We start from the raw sequence: 16348 nt of genomic DNA on the forward strand, positions 1-16348 counted from the left end.
CATAATTGGCTAGGAGACATGTCTGTGGGTTTACTTACATATGAACATTAGTATACACTAAACACTCTAAAAAATGTCTCTTTAGAATGAAGAAAATCAGTGCAGTAACAATTCTTTATACTAAGGAACACTGCTATAAATTTAAATGCTTTTAGACCTGCTGCCCTAAACCAGCTGTCAATGCATATTAGTTGAAATATTCAAGAAGCTGTTGTCATTCACTAAAATATTTGCCAAAATAGAGCTTGCCTTCCCGTAAATGATAACTTTTCACGCTGCTAATGAAGTCATGTTCTGCTAATGCATTTGATATTTTCTTGGAGGGAGACCTACAGCTCTCTGGATTTCAATCTGTAGCTGTGGTGCCATCCTTTTTGATTTTTATAGCTACTTCTAAGTTGTAGAGTAGCCATTAAACTCAACTACAATGACAATTTTGGAAAGATAGTAATACTGTATGCTGGAGATAATTCAGAAAGCCTTTATTACTTGAGTGCTTATAAACAGAGAAGCACTGTAATGCCTAAATCCCACAAAAGCTGATTATTTTCCTCCTGAGCTTCAGACACAAATCAAGAAAATGCATCTGAATAGGAGGAAAGGAGCTGCAAAAACAGGATTGCTGAAAACATTGTCCTGGGCTACATATCTTTGTCCCACATCCTATTAATGAGCTCTGAATTACCAGAGATCATTACTTAAAAAAACCCCAACCAAACAAACAAACCCTCTTTGCATCGAATCTCATGCACTGATATAATCATTATTGAAATAACTTATACGCTGCAGACTTTAAATTTCTTATCATCTGTACATAGACTGTGAAGCAGCAAGATACTACAGAACACACAGACATACACACATATATATATATATATGAGATAGTAATCAGTGAGCAAACAGTAGTGCAAAATGAAGACAAGACTTCATTCAGAGGATGGAGAAACCACAACTTTTTCAGAAGGCACTGTGCTGGGGATGGTGGAAAGTTCAGCATTCATTCATGGTAGACCAGCTCATCCTGAATGGACTATTTAATGCTGGATAAATTAAGGATGAAGAGTTGATCCCTCTAGGGATATAAAAGACATAAATCCAGGATTCCACATATAGGAAGTCTTTTTAACCAAAGTTTTTGCTTCAGTCATTAAATTAGCTTTCCTTGCTATATTCAATGCAAATGCAGATAAACATTCACTTTTGCATAATTATTGGGCTGCCTCCTCTATGTCTTCCATAACATGGAATTCAAGCAAGGAATATAAATATTGGCCTCTAAGCCTGAGACAGACTTTGAAACTACAGAGAAACAATTAATGAAAGGACACAGAATCACAGAAGCAATCAATGCTGAAAGACAAAAGCCTAAACCAATAAATAAATAAATATACATATACTCACATGCACACCAGCCTTGCAATGAAATTCCCCCAGATGAGGTTTTCATTTTGGTTATGGTGGCAGGGAAATAAAACTAAGGCAAATACGGAGAGTATATCCTATCCAGTGAAGTTTGGGTGTAGGAGCAACACTTTAGACAGACATGGGACACACCTGCACACTAATTCACAGTCAACACCTGCAATGTTTTAAGACCTTGGGTTCCCTAAGACTGACAAGAAATTAACAGTCAAGTTCACAGCTCTGGCATGCTTTATACGTGCTGTATAGATTTCCTGGCACTTGCATTTTTGGGATTAGATATGTACTGGCAGGTTCACAGTCTCATATATGCATTAAAGCATAAGAAAAAACCACCAGCATTTCTGAACTCACCAAAGTCTATTAAATACTTAGAAAATGCCTATAGCACTATGTAATTCCTACAAAGCTTGGCAAGACAGAAAAATTCCACCTACTTACAAAATTTAGACAAATGTATATTTTCCCACAGCTAGAAAGTTCAAAGCATATTATTTTACAATTGTAAGGGGATACCATTCCTGAGAGTAGGGAAAACCCTTCTATTTATAAAATAAAATCCCTGCACCAGTTAAAACTTACAAACAAACAGAGAAAGTCACAAGATTACAAACTCAGACCATTCTACCTACGTTCACTGGAAAAGACTGATTTAGGTAACAAAATAGCAGGCCTTGCTTTAAAAGGTGGCTTCATGAAGAGGGAGAAGGTCTCCTCTTCTGCAACTGGGAAGAAACTGTAGGCATGAACAAGTTACAGGACTAAAAGAAAGTCCTTACCCATATGGATTACATCCACAGCTATGAGAAAGAGCTCGATACAGCAGTCAGAGCTCACGAGTCCCTCTTTCCTCTTCCACCCTCCATGTGTGTGAGAGACACAAGGCCCTCAATTAAATAAAAATAAAAGAAAAATGAACAAGTTACTGTGTTTATGCAGAATGTCTCCTAAAAATAGCTTAAACCAAGCATTTGCTGGCTGAATGTTTTAGCAATTACTGCAAGCATACATTTGATTCTCTGGAAAAATGTAGCTGTAATAGCTGTAGACAGCAAAAGAAAACAAGATGGGTCACCAGAGGATCAAACATTTTAGAATTTCATTAATATTTGCTTGTTCTTATATGAAATTCCAATTTAAAGATTCTCATTGTGCTACCATAAAGCCTTTGTTTAGACTTAAGCACCTGTGCTGCTGAAAGTTAAGAAATCTGTCTCTGAAACCTTTTAATTTCAAGTTCTGTCATAAAGTGTATGCTTGATATTTACTATTTCTTTCAGTGAAGTTACAAGCTCTTATATAACATTAGGTCCATAAATAAAGAGAAATCGAGCACATGATGTGCAGCAATAAAGTGATTATCTGCAGTTGAAGTAGTAAGAAATACTTACCAAATAATTACCCTCTATTTCAAGTCCCCCAGGGTCAAATTCAAGCAGATAGACAAATAGGAAAATAAAAGGAAAGCCCTCGTTTTTACAGCATTATATTCTTCTCCCACAAGGAAGGGCTTTTCAAAGACTAAATTAAAACCTATTAGTAGTTCTTCCAAAACAAATGAACAGGCAAACAACAAACAACCTACCCAGGCAAAAAAAAAAAAAAAATCAAAACCACTCCCCAAGTCTTAGAAGATGTTACAGAAAATGAGGATCCCAACCCTTTCAGTTAAGCAGATGAGTGACTGGATTGCTCCAAAGGCTTGGAGATACCTAGAGACTTCTGTTCTTAGTGGTCCTAAGATCATGTGCCGTTCTTTAAAGTAAGAACCAAAATCTGTAACCCTAAGGGGAAAAATAAAGGATGTTTGGAAATTTTAACACAGTAGGAAGAAAATTAATTTCACACACCTGGAAGATCAGTGGAGGCTATCCCCCTTTTGAAATAAATCAAACCAGTGTCTGTGACCTGGTTACTGGAAGTTCCTGCTGCTGCCATGCAGGAAAAGGAGCCTGCACCAAGAGGAGGTGAGAGGCAGCAGACATTATTGGTAATGAGCAGTAGGAAGGTCAAGATTTAAGATAAATCTGTGTGGAAAAACATCTATTGGCAAACCATCCCAAATTGAAAACTCTCTCACACCGAACGCCTACACCACAGTGCAGAAACTTACAACAGTTTCTATCTCTCCCTCCATCCCCTCCCATTTTCAGCCACAATAGCAGTGGGCATGGGACCCAAAAAGGCTTTCTAGAGCTATGGCAAAAATGCTCCAGCTGACAGACACCAAACTGTGGTGGGTGCACATCTTGGGACAGTGCTGTCTTTGGGTCATGGTGTGAAGCCCTGGGAAGGGATTATCCCAGCTCACTCAGCAGCAGGAGAAGCCTTCATGGAGACCTTTCCCCTCTCCTGCTTTCCTGGCAATAGCACCAGTTGTATACACAGCACTGATTTGATTGTATGAGAAAAATAAAACTAACTGCTTTAGCGAAGGGATAGTTTTCTTGAAATCTTGAGATGATAAAGAAAGTTTATTGGAAACCATTTTCTGAGAGAAAAACATAAATTTGGCTAACCTAATCAGTCAGAGCATCAGCCTGCACTACCTAGAAACTGAAAACTGCTGTTAAAGAGCCGGACAGGCAAAGAGCCAGACAGATGGCACTGCGGTAGATGTGGATTTATTGGGCTTTTTATCTTCACTTCTGGAGACTTTCATGATGACTTGACTTTCAACTGCATTCTGGATTGGCACAGAGCAACTCAGAGAACTAGCATCCTTAAATTTAAAATAAAATATACTGGCAATGTAAATGTAATTTAAGCCAAGCTCTCCATCAGTACTTTTTATATATCTGGCTAAGAAAGAAAGGCTCTTTTTCATGCTGAGTCTACTGTATGACTACTCCCTCCTGTGCTGGAGCCCTTCTTGTTATCTTTTTATTTACAGTAAAAAATGTTCACTGCATCTACTAAAGATTACTGACCTGTACTTTTCAGGTAAGATCTGAAGCTGGACTGAAATTTAAACCTATGTCATCAACTGCAGTGTAACTCAAGCATGTTGTGTAAGTGGGGACATCACGCTTTGGCGTTCCTGAAGAATCAGAGCTTACTGCCCTGCAAAACATCATTTGATACATACACTGAGTAAACATCACACCATTTCTCAGCTGGCTGATTTGCTAACGTGGGACATGTATCAGTAAAACCAGTGGAAGTGAAGTGTAGACTGCTGGAGCCAGGTAGCCTCAATTGGATGACTTCAATTAGCTGAAGCAAAATTAAATGCATCCAACCAAAGAGATACTCATTGAACACACACACCCACTCTCTCTAAACCTTCACCTGAAGATATACAAGGTTGGTTTTTGTTGCTTCTGGGTTTCCACTGCTGTTCCCTTAATTCTGTGACAGGTGAAATCACAGACACATTCTTTGTCCCTGTTGAACATATAATATGTCACCCTGTACTAACCTTGTTTAATTTCCACTTTGCTTCCCCCTTCTTTGCTTCATTTGTGTCATCTTGATTTCTATCCTATGATCCAGTTCATTTGTAAAAGACTACCCTATGTTTTTGATAGACTTTCTGATGTGAAAGTATCTTTCATCTGTAAAGCTTTGCCTTTTATTGCATCTCTCTTTGGGGAGTTTTTTCTGATGTGTCACTGGATGCTGGTACAGAGAGAGATGTCATCTTTCTGAGAATTCAGAGTGAGAGCAAACATATATATGAGCTAAATTTTTAATGTCCGACCAAATTGCTCCTGGTAAAGTTAGGCACTGCAAAACAACCTTAACTTGCAACATACTCATTGACCAGGAACTGACAGAACAAAAGGCAGCATGGTATTTTGAAGAGTTGCAAAGTTGTATGATGTGCTAGAAAATCCATACTGATAGTTAAATTAACATTGATATCATAGTATCAATGCTAGTATTTAGATACACATATATTGTAAAACATCAAGGTTTTCAGGGTTATTTGAGATTATCATCCAGCACCATCCATAAAGCAGTATTCAAGACAGATTTAAAAGTGCATTTTTTGCTAACGAAAGTCACAATGTTTCTGCTTAACTGCTAGTGGAGAAACTATATTACCTGTATATCCATTTCAAGCTTAATACTCCAACTGATGACATCAAAGTGAGCTCCACAGTAGGAACAAAGCCAGATTACTCATTAGAGATTGCTAACTTTAAGATTCTTTTGAGCAGTCAGAAAGAAACATTTTGCTTTTTAGCTGAATCTTTTACCATTTGAATAAGCTGAAATTTAATACAGACTATTTCAATCTTAAGCATACCTGACGAAATATAAAACATGATTTGGTTTAAAACTTCAGAATACCACAGACTTATTGCAGACATATCATTATAGTCATCTGGATAATAACCTCCAGCGTTTTTTGCTGAGCACTTGCATTAAACCTGCTTTGTGTACAAATGAAATTCATCTTTCAAACTGAGATTTTTTCACAATTACCTTCAAGAGCATGTTACAACTCTTCTGCAGCTTTTTTGTACATTGGCTCCCTCTCCTGTTCATTGAGCACAAGCAAGAAACTGATCAAGCGCAGCCAGTTAAAGATATTTCTCAGCACTTCCATCACTGTTTTTTGGAAGCATGTCTCTGAGGATCACACAAAAAGACTTTTTAGATATCCACTTAAAACAGAACCCTTGTCAGTGAATTTAAAGAAAAAAAAAATTAAACTATATAGAATCCTTTGAGTACTCTTTACCCTTAGAGTTCACATTAGAGTTTGAGATGTGCACTTTAGAGTCCACTGTAGAGTTAAGAGATGTCTAAATAAAGACTACATTTGATTAGTAAAGTACAAGAAGCTGCATACAGTTCAGACATGGAAAGTATAAATTGTAGCAGTAACACATGAAATAAAGAAGAGAAAGACGAGATGGGTAAGTTAACCAGAGATAATTTGTACATGAGAATTAAAATTAAAATTATTCACTATGGCAAAAAAATGGGGAATTGAAAACATGGTACCTCCTGTAAAAATACCACTGGAAGGAATACAGATCTAATATTCAGAGAAATGACTGTCCCTCTGTTTGGCACTGCTGAAGCTGCACCATAAGTTCCATGTCCAGTTCTGGGTCCCTCACTACAGTAAAAACATTGAGGCGCTGGAGTGAGTCCAGAGAAGGGCAACAAAGCTGGTGAAGGGTCTGGAGAACAAGTCCTACAAGGAAATCTTAGGAAGCTGGGGATGGGAGTGCTCAGTCTGGAGAAAAGGAGGGTCAGGGGAGACCTTATCACTCTCAAAAACTGCCTGAAAGGAGGTTGTAGCTCAGTGAGGGTCAGCCTCTTCTCCCAGGCAACCAGTGACAGGAGGACATAGCCTTAAGGTGTTCCAGTGGAGGTTCAGGTTGGACATCATGATGAATTTCTTCAAGGAAAGGGCTGTTAAGCATTGGAATGGACTGCCCAGGGAGATGGTAGTCACCAGGTTGGAGGTGTTCAAGAATAACTGGTTGTCCTTTGCACTTAGTGCCATGGTCCAGCTGACAAGGTGGTGGTCAATCACGGGTTGGACTCGATACCTTGGAGGCTTTTTTCAACTAAAATGATTCAGTGATCAATAGCAAATAAACTGACTGAATAACTGGAAATAAAATGACAGTCTTATGGAAGCATGGCAAGGTATGGAGAAGTCTGATTTCCTTTCCTCTCTGTTCTCCAAAGGAAAAAAAATCAATAGTGGAAGTAGAAATATGAGACATACTTCCAGGGAAAGGCTGGCTACAGTCAAGGTAGGAACATTCCTGCTGAAATCTGGATAAATGAGAGCACCAGATTGTTGACAATACTGGTGCCACACAGGTGAAAACCATGTTTTTAAAATGTAGTGTATATGCCTCTTTCTTCTTATCTGGAAGGACTATACATCAGGGAATGCTCATATAATCTTGTATCTCATACTAAAAAAAAAAAAAACCTGATATAGTGGAGGCAAAAGTCACATAAAACTATGTGAAAATGCTTTAGTTATATAAAAAATGCTTTAGTTAGCTCTTAAAAATTTAGAATTAAAAAACACCAGTAAAAGTCAATGTCCCATATCTTAAGAACCATGAGAGATCTTAAAGAAACTGTCACGAAACACTCACAACTGAATGCAACTATCAGAAATCAATTTCTATGAATTATTGTAAGGGTGAGAATACAGCTTGGTATTTCTGCTAACAACTTTTCATTTGAGTGCTTATAAGACAGGGACAGCACAGACTTACACACAAAAATATGCTTTAACACACAGAGGAAAGGGAAGATAGATCTGGAGAGTGGGTGATTCTGAAAGGAAAAGAGCAGTGGCTCACATTACATAAGCAAGCTGCAATGAAGAGCTTTAATGAGATGTAAAACCAGCAGAGTAATGACTTCTGATCTCCACTGACAGGTTTATTTTTATCCCAGGCTGTTTAATTTTAAACGCATAAATAACCTGGAGATAACACACCTCCCCTGCTCCCAGGTACATGTTTTGAACACTGTGCTATAGTTAGTTTCTCTTTCGCTAATTTTCTTTTTTGGCTCTCCTTTTGCATAATGATAGCTTCAACAGAGGCACAGAGCATCTTCTTCCCAGAACACAGGTTGAGTTTGTTGCTTATTGCAGCTTTCTGGAAATTGAGGATGTGAATCTGAAGGGTGTTACAGAAGTAAACATCACCCACTTTTTTTTACCTCCTGTAACACTGACCTCTAAGCAGAAAGCAATCATTCAAAAGGTGACCATCACATTTTCTATATTTCAGGTCACAAGAACAATCCTGGAAAAAAGCATTCAAGCATTCACATGCAAGCAGTGAATCATGAGCAGAGTGAATACCTGGAATCCTGACTCAGCAATTACAGCACAGGGAAGGAATAGGATTTCATACTCTTTTATAGGGTTAACATATCCTACTGCTAGCTCTGGGCTGCTCACCTGAAGAGTAACCTGGTATTCAGGACATCAGTTTGAAATGGTTCAACTCATCCAGTACGTAGCAAAAGAGACTTCTGTTGCTTTTAGCCCTGGATGAGATTTTAGGATGTGTATGGATAATGGCAAATGACAAGGCTTACTATGGAGTTAAATGTGTATATTTCAATGGGCTTTGATATAAGTGAGACTAGAATAGCCAGTTATTACCTATTAGCTGGTTTTGTTCTCCCCCAGGAACAGGAGGAGGATACTGTACCACCTGTCTTTTAGAAATTGATGCTGTATTTTATACCAAAGAAAACAAAGTATTACATAATCCCATACAAGACTAAATCCATCAAAATGAAGATCTTTATCTGAAGCAATTATTTATAGTTGTACAGGCAGCAACAAAGGGAACTTTCCCAGGCTTGTTGTAGAGTGGTTACACTTGAATCATTAAGACTCTAAATAAATGAGAGACCTTCTGTATCACTAAATTTCAATTTTATGTACAACTAGTAAGTTTTGCAACTTTGTAAGTATCCTACTTATTTGGAAGTTATACTATGAAAAGGAGTGCTTTTGGATTTCACCTTTTTTCCAGTCGTTAACTATCTTCATTCATTTGCATAACCACATGTGAAAATATCACAAGATCAGTTTCAAAGGCATGCCCCATCAAAGCTGTGAACAAGTAGCCAAGCAAAATTTTTACAGGATGGTGTAATGTTTGGCAGTGGTGCTTTGATTCCCTAACTGGGAACTGTAAAGGAACTACCAGAATACGAAGAGTTTAAACTGATATAACTGTCAGAATGAAAATCACTGAACTTAGTACTTCATAAAACAAAGGCAAACTCCACCCCTCTAATCCATAATATAAACTAGGAAACAAAGAACTAAATTATATAACTGATCATGATGCCTCCTTCCCACCCTGCAAAGAACTCACCCAAGCTCTTGCATTAACACTTACCCCAAGTGATAATCTAACCTCCTTCCCTTTCAATATTTACTTACCCATTAGTAAAAACACTAGTGTTTCTCCAGTGGCAAATGTCTGCTAGCTACTTACACAAAACTTTCAAGCCACTGCTGTCTAGGGATATATTTTAAAGATCTGAAATGTTTTTTCCCTAACATGTTACCAAGGATGCAGGCTGAGTCTAGAATTAGTGTTAAATTTTCTCAGTCTCCAGTGTTATGTGGAAGTTAGGTAAGCTAATCTGTGTCCCCTGCTTCCTCTGGGCAAAGGATAACTCTGCTTCTTCCTGAAGTTTTTCTGATGATGGGCAACTTACTTGTTGCAAATCGTAATCTGTGCAGAATTACCACACCTTACTGAAAAACCCTCTTCCCCAGTTGATTTAGAGAAGAAAAAACTCATAAAGAGCAGCTTGGAGATCACAAGTCTTCTTTCACAAAGGTACTAACAGAACAAAGCACAACTCTCTTCACCATCATGATCTTGGAAGACTCCAGAGCTGGATACAGCTACATTCTGTATCTACAACTGCTCTATCAGGACTTTGGCATGCAAAAATACTCAGTTTTGTATAGCCATAAACGTGCTATGAAAAACATCACTTACAAAAGTTTGCAGTTGTTTGCAGTAAACAACTACAATTTAAGTTTTCTCTTAACAAGATTCTAGCAAAAAAACTGCTGTTGGTTAATACCGTATCCATAATTCTAAGAAATGCTGTTTGCAGGTTAGTCTGGAAAGAAAAAATAACCACAACACATATGGCAGCAGTCACTGAAACCACTGTTAGTAATCTTAGTTCACTCATTTACTCTAAGTAAAGCCCTTTACAATTCCGTTATTAAGTACATTACTTGATACAAATCAAATGCAGCCCATCCTACAACACAGCTCCAGCTTTTGAGTTACCTTGAGTTTTCTCTCATCTCACTCAGGAAGCACAGCAGAAAATGCTGTTAAACAGCATACCCCTTAAAGAGATTTGCTGGCTCTCGTACAAAATACTAATTTTGTTACACTTATACTTCTCCCATCAACTCAATTAGAACTTACCTTTTTCTGTGTGGAACTTTTTTTTTTTTCTGTCATTTCCCAATTATGTAAATCTGGACACCCATCTTCGCTCTGCATTCCCACCGTTTTTCACTTAATTTCATACGCATACAGCAAGCAAGACTTTTAATTTTTTTTTAATTTACAGTATTGATTACTCCAAATTATGCCTTACTGTTGGTACACAGTACATACATTCTTCTGAACAATTTAGTATGAAAAAAATGAAATTAAAACATCAAAAATACTGCTTTACAATGTGCGAAACAGAGCCTTCAGAAGTAATGACAGTGGCTACAGCCAGGCACAGAGGAAGACTGCTTGGTTTTGCCTTGTCTTTTAGTCTACCAGCACATTCATTCCTGCACCCCTTCATCTGGAACTGCCTGTAACAATGGATTCTAGGTGAATGTTTCTGCTGAATTAAAAAGATTAAATAACTCTCAGCTTGGCCGTCAGCACTTGTATTCCCAGAACAGGATGTTCTTCTCTTACACTAAAAATGGCTGTTTTCAGATTTACTGAGCAAAGGGCATCAATAACACATAAAAACTGGAGATATAGTTCTGGGGGGGAGTTATACTCCATAGGTGCATGCAGCTGTCAGTCTGGATGAATTAGGTAACATGCTTTCCCTAGATAAAAGACAAATGGCTGGGCACAACTGCTGGTTCACAAACAGTACTTAAATCAGATGAAATGCATCTTTACCACAAGCTTTAAACAGATTAACACATGTTGCAACACCTAGCACTGATCAGATTTAGAAAAATATTATATGGGATTGGGGCTTTTTTTATAGCCTTTGTTGTTTTGTTTTTAACATAACAGAAGATGTATGGCAGAGGATGCCAAAAACCATCCTGCTTTTTCACGTTAAAGAGCTGAGCTGTCAAAGCTATTATGCTGCTGGCAATTACTCACTTGATTATTTACATTTTTTTAAACAATGAAGAGGCAGGAAATGTTTATTTATTTTTTAATTTTTAGAATCAAGGATGACTGAACCCAATTACATAGTCTTTGTTAAGTTAAAGGCTGCCAAACAAGCGTGTACTCCAGTGACCCACCATGACTGAAGTTATCTGATGGGTGAGACATTTTAAGGTTAGACACAGTACATGTAAAAATAGAAAGTTTAAAAACCAATCTCATCACAGACATTTCCATTGCCATCTCCTTTGCAAAATAAATAAGGCAGCAGATAACTTTTACTTTGCAGTGGCAACTTTGAGGTATGCTATTAAGTCTGCTCTCTCGCCTTTCTTCTTAATACCCGCAAAAATCATCTTTGTTCCAGGAATATACTTCTTTGGATTTTCCAAATACTCCATCAGAGTATCCTCACCCCAGGTGATACCTAAAAGTAAAAAAAAAAACAAAAAACAAAACAAAAAAAAATCCAGTTAATAAACTCAAAATAGTAAACATATTCTTGTCCTCAGCCCAATTTTTGGCAGGTTTTTAAAAGTATTACCAAGAACAGAGTATTTTTGTGCCCCAAGGGCAGCTTTAAGTTTACCTTTGTTCTTATTAGCATCCGTGTAAGAGAAACCCTCCGCTTGTCCAGTCTTCCGTCCAAATAGGCCATTCAAGTTGGGTCCAGTCTTATGCTTGCCTCCCTTTTCAACCGTGTGGCACTGGGAGCACTTCTGGACAAAGATCTTCTTGCCTTTCTCAACGTCTCCCATTGTCAGTACTAGACCAAGAACACAGAGGTCAGTATTGCAACCTCAAGGTCACTGACTGAGCTGAAACTTTTAAAGTGTCCTGCGGGTTTACAAAACTAACATATGCAGCATGTGAATCTGGCAATTCTCCGGCACAATATCTATCCACGAGCCACCTATCCTGGGCTTGAAGATTAGTATGGAATCATGAGACAACCTAAAAGGTATCAAGGTGATAAACATGCTTGAAGGGCAGGAAAAACCTTCCCTCGGACAAACGATTTGCTCCACAGCGTTTAAAGGATACGGCGACAATTTCTGAACGACAAATTTAACATAACTCATACAGTTGTGATGGGAGTTTCCTAGTCGTGAACGACCTCGTGTAAAACCACAGGACACTTGGCAGGCTTTTCCTCTGCAGCTGAAACAGCGCACCAGCCACGCACCTGGGCAGGGCCGGAGTGCAGAGAGCAACCTGGCTGTCACCATGACCCGGGATAACCCCAGGGGTCCAGCCGGTAGCCACGCGTGAGGGGGCCGGAGCACCCACAGGACGCCCGCACCGCCCGGCTTCGGCTCTACCGGCGCCCAGACTGGCCCTGAGCTTCTCCTCAGGCCCCCTCCCGCGGTGGAGCCGCCCGACCCCACGGTGACCTTCCGCTGCACCCCGGTCGCCGCCTCAGGCCGCGGCCCCGGCAGGCGGAAACGGCGCTCAGGACGGCCGAGGGCAACACCTCCTCGCCCCGAGCCCCTGCCAGCAGTCACCACCCCGCAAAGGCCCCGCCGCAGCCCGGCCGGCCGCCCACCCGCACCTGCCTGCCCGGCTGCCCCGCTGCGCCCTCCGACACGGTGACCGAGCTCCCAGCACCTCCCGTTCCGTCTGCGCCCAAGGACACGGTGTACTCCGCCCTATGTAACCCGGCACCGCCGCAACCAACCCTGCGGCCCGCCTTCCGCCCTGACAACCAATCAAGTGCCGCCCTCTGGAGTTCTGATTGGTTGCAATCAGCTAACGTCACGCCGTCGGCGGGTAGTGGGGTAGGTTGCGACCGGCGGGCCCCCGGACTTCCTTCCTTCCTTCGGCTCTCTCCTCCAATCCCGGCGGAGTGACGTCAGACGTCACGCTGGTGCGGAGGGGGCGCGTGGCAGCGGGGCGCGGGGGTCGCGGGCGCACGCGCACAGCGCCAGTGGAAGGAAGGGCGGCGCGGCGCCCTCAGCGCGTGGCCGAGGCGGTGGGCGGGGCCTGGGCAGTAACGCGGGGGGCGTGAGGCAGGTCCCGCGCGTAGCGGTGGGGAGGGGTTGTGGTGGTCGGGCCGTGAGGGCAGGAGGGAAGGGCGCAGTCACGGAATTATAGCGTCAGGGAGGGTGGGGAATACCTCTGGTCCTCGAGTCCATTCTGTGGAATGAATGCCACCGTGTCGTTTAGACCAATTGACTAAGTGCCGTGTCCAGTCTTAAACACCTCCAAGGACAGCGACTCCACCACCTCCCTCCGCAACCCATTCTAATGTCTAATCACCTTTTCTGAGAAGAAATTCCTCCTGATGTCCACCCTGAACCTCCCCTAGTGCAGTTTAAGGCTGTGTCCTCTTCTCCTTGTCACTGGTTGGGAGAAGAGGCCATCCCTCATCTGCTACAGCCTCCTTTCAGGCATTCGTAGAAAGTGATAATGTCTTCCCTGAGTTTTCTTTTCTCCAGGCTAAACTTTAGTTTTTCCTCACAGGGTATGAGCTCCAAACCCTTCACTAGCTTGTCCATGAGTTTTAAAAGCTTCTCCGAGGGCGTAATGATGTTTGCAGTAGCCAGAGTGAGGTGAAATCCCCCTGGAGAACGCGGCCAGCATGGCCTGCCAGCATGGCCCCACAAAGGGCTGCAGGGGAGCGGGTGTGCAGCTGGATCTTCCCTTTGCCTGGGATGCCAAAACCACTCTGCTCTGACAAAGACGAGCGGGTTATGGAAGGGATTGCCGCATGAAGGGGTGAGAGTGTCCCCAGTGCCATCCCAGCAGTGTGGTAGTGCTCAAGGATGACATGTCAATATTCACACGCTGTGGCCTTCCATGCAGAATTTTAAATGGTGAATTCCAGACATGACTGCCATCTCACTCTCCTTGGCGAAGAGGAGGAAGAGCCATTGGAAAAGCCCAGTGTAATAATGTCCAGTGTTCACAAGAGTTGAACTGTTTGCTTTAACTATGGACATTAAAACTGTCACAATTTTTCACTGTCTGGCGTTTGTAAAACATTTTTTTCCTGTATGTGCTTTTATGTTGTGCTGGAACTGGTATATGTGTGGCCCTGTAATAGCCCATGGAGCAGGGCTCATGTGAAATGTCAACATGAAACAGAAGAGAGGACTGTAAAAATACATCAAGGGTTCCCCTGATGGCAGAATTCTGCAGATCATTCACAAGACCATTCAGAAATCATCACTCCCTAGTTCAGACAGTGCATTACCTTCCAATTTTGTGGTTTCTAGAACATGAGACACAGGTTTTGTGCCGTTTCTAACATCATCACAAGGTATATACAAAATAGGCATTCTTAAACTTGTAACAGTTTATGCTGTGATCTTACTGATGGTTCACTGGCCACAGTAAAACTGTTTTACTTTCGATATACAGATAAATTCATATACTTCATTAAGAGTGGGGAAATATGTGCAATGAAACCACTAAAATCAGCATCTTTAATTCTGCTGTTGTTGCCCAACTCAAATCTCAAATCATGTCAGACTCTCTTCACTGTGAGGTAGAAAAATATTTCAAAAACCAAAGGCATCCTCTGTTTCTTTTATTTGTGATTTGGTTTTGAACCTTCATGATGCCTTTTACTTTCACATTTAGACTTTTTATCATGATTGTAAGAACTGAGTTTCATTTAGTAAGGCTTCTGTGTCTTAAATGATTCCAAGAGTCAGTTGTAACTTAATATCAGAAGACTTGTGTAAAACCACGGTGTCTCCTACCTTTAAAGAAGGAGGGAGCTGAAAGCACCTTTTAAGATGATCTAAGAAATCGCAGTGATGTAAACTCTTAAGCTTCTTTAAGCACTTGATATGGACGGATGCCCGCTGACATCTCTTCAGAGGTTCTCCCTTTCTTCACAGAATGCAAACTTCAAGCATCTGTAGCTCTCTTAATTTCTCTCGCGTTTTGCCTTTTAAATATGTACGCTCCATTCTGAGAATTGCATGTTGTGTTTCACAGTTAACCCTTCTGATGCATGTGGAGGGACATTGTAGCAATGTTTACTTCAGTTTTTTTTTTTTCCCCAAGAAGCTGTTTTTGCGAAGTGCAGCTTAATTCAAGACAACAGGATTGCTTTTTATTAAACTTCTGAAGTAAGGAAATAATTCTCTCAGGGAAAATACTCAGCCTTTGAGCTTTCTAGTGCTAAAGATTAATAGACTAAAATCAGTCTGTGAAATGAACTATTATCTTCTCATCCTCAGACCTGACCATGCAGATGTCTGCAGTGTGACTGGCTGCCAGCAGTCATCATGCAGTGCCCTCTCCTGAAGGTGTAAATGATACAAACAGAGTATTAGTGGGTTTCCACACTATATTATTAGTAGAAGCAGAAGTTCTGCCTGATATAACAAGATAGGCTAGGGGATGTGTTTTCACCCCTAAAAAGAGGTATCTTGAATGGAGAGGATTTCTCATATCTGTTTGAGCCCGTTTGGGCATTACTAAGGGTGGATCTGGAGCAACACAGTTGTAAGGACTGACCTGTAAGTTAAGTAGGAGGTGCAGGAAAGGGTGTTGTTCAAGGTGCCCAGTGTTTACTTTTAAGAATGCTCTGTGATAGGACAGACTAATAGTGAAATTTTTGCCTTCTCTGCTAAATGTGGCATCTGCAACATATATGGAAAATCCTACTATAGCTTCCTGTTTAGGGCAGAGTATGGTGTGTGACTTCCTGAGGTAACACTGAAGACAAAGTCAGGACTTTTCTGGCTTTGTGGGTTTGAATTGCTGGAGTAAACTAAAATGACTCGGAGTGCAATTTCAGTGCTCTTTATTTTACATACATTAACATTCATTAGACCATTTGCCTTGGTGTGGTTTGCCTAGAAGGCTCATATTTTATAGTCTTTCAGTTATTCACTGTGGTTACACTTGGAATACCTTTTCCTTTTTATTAGTTCAGGCCATTACACACAGGAACTACAGTTATTTTGCAATCAGAATTCTGTGTGTAGTGCTATATAATTCTGTCCCAAAGGAAGGAAAAATAAACCAAATGTGTCAAGTCCAATAATAAGCAAAATATGTCGAAAGAGGCATCCACATCTCTTTAAGAGGGACACTGCAAATAAAAGAAA

The 16348-nt window shown here is 40.7% G+C and overlaps 1 protein-coding gene across 2 annotated transcripts; it reads right to left on the reverse strand.

Annotated features, from left to right (window-relative positions):
* Positions 1–10455: 10455 nt before the first annotated feature.
* On the reverse strand, positions 10456–12950 carry LOC134045773 (cytochrome c). 2 transcript variants are annotated; one of them, XM_062495764.1, is made up of 3 exons: positions 12832–12950; positions 11869–12045; positions 10456–11706 (listed from the first exon to the last, which is right to left on the reverse strand). In XM_062495764.1, exons 2-3 carry the CDS (start codon positions 12035–12037, stop codon positions 11558–11560), a joined length of 318 nt encoding a protein of 105 aa, XP_062351748.1. In that variant the 5' UTR covers positions 12038–12045; positions 12832–12950; the 3' UTR covers positions 10456–11557. The 2 variants fall into 2 exon arrangements, with proteins under 2 accessions (XP_062351748.1, XP_062351741.1); XM_062495757.1 differs by having other exon boundaries at positions 12836–12935.
* Positions 12951–16348: the final 3398 nt, after the last annotated feature.

This window comes from Cinclus cinclus, chromosome 1 (assembly GCF_963662255.1).
Source record: "Cinclus cinclus chromosome 1, bCinCin1.1, whole genome shotgun sequence".
Lineage (NCBI taxonomy): Eukaryota > Metazoa > Chordata > Aves > Passeriformes > Cinclidae > Cinclus > Cinclus cinclus.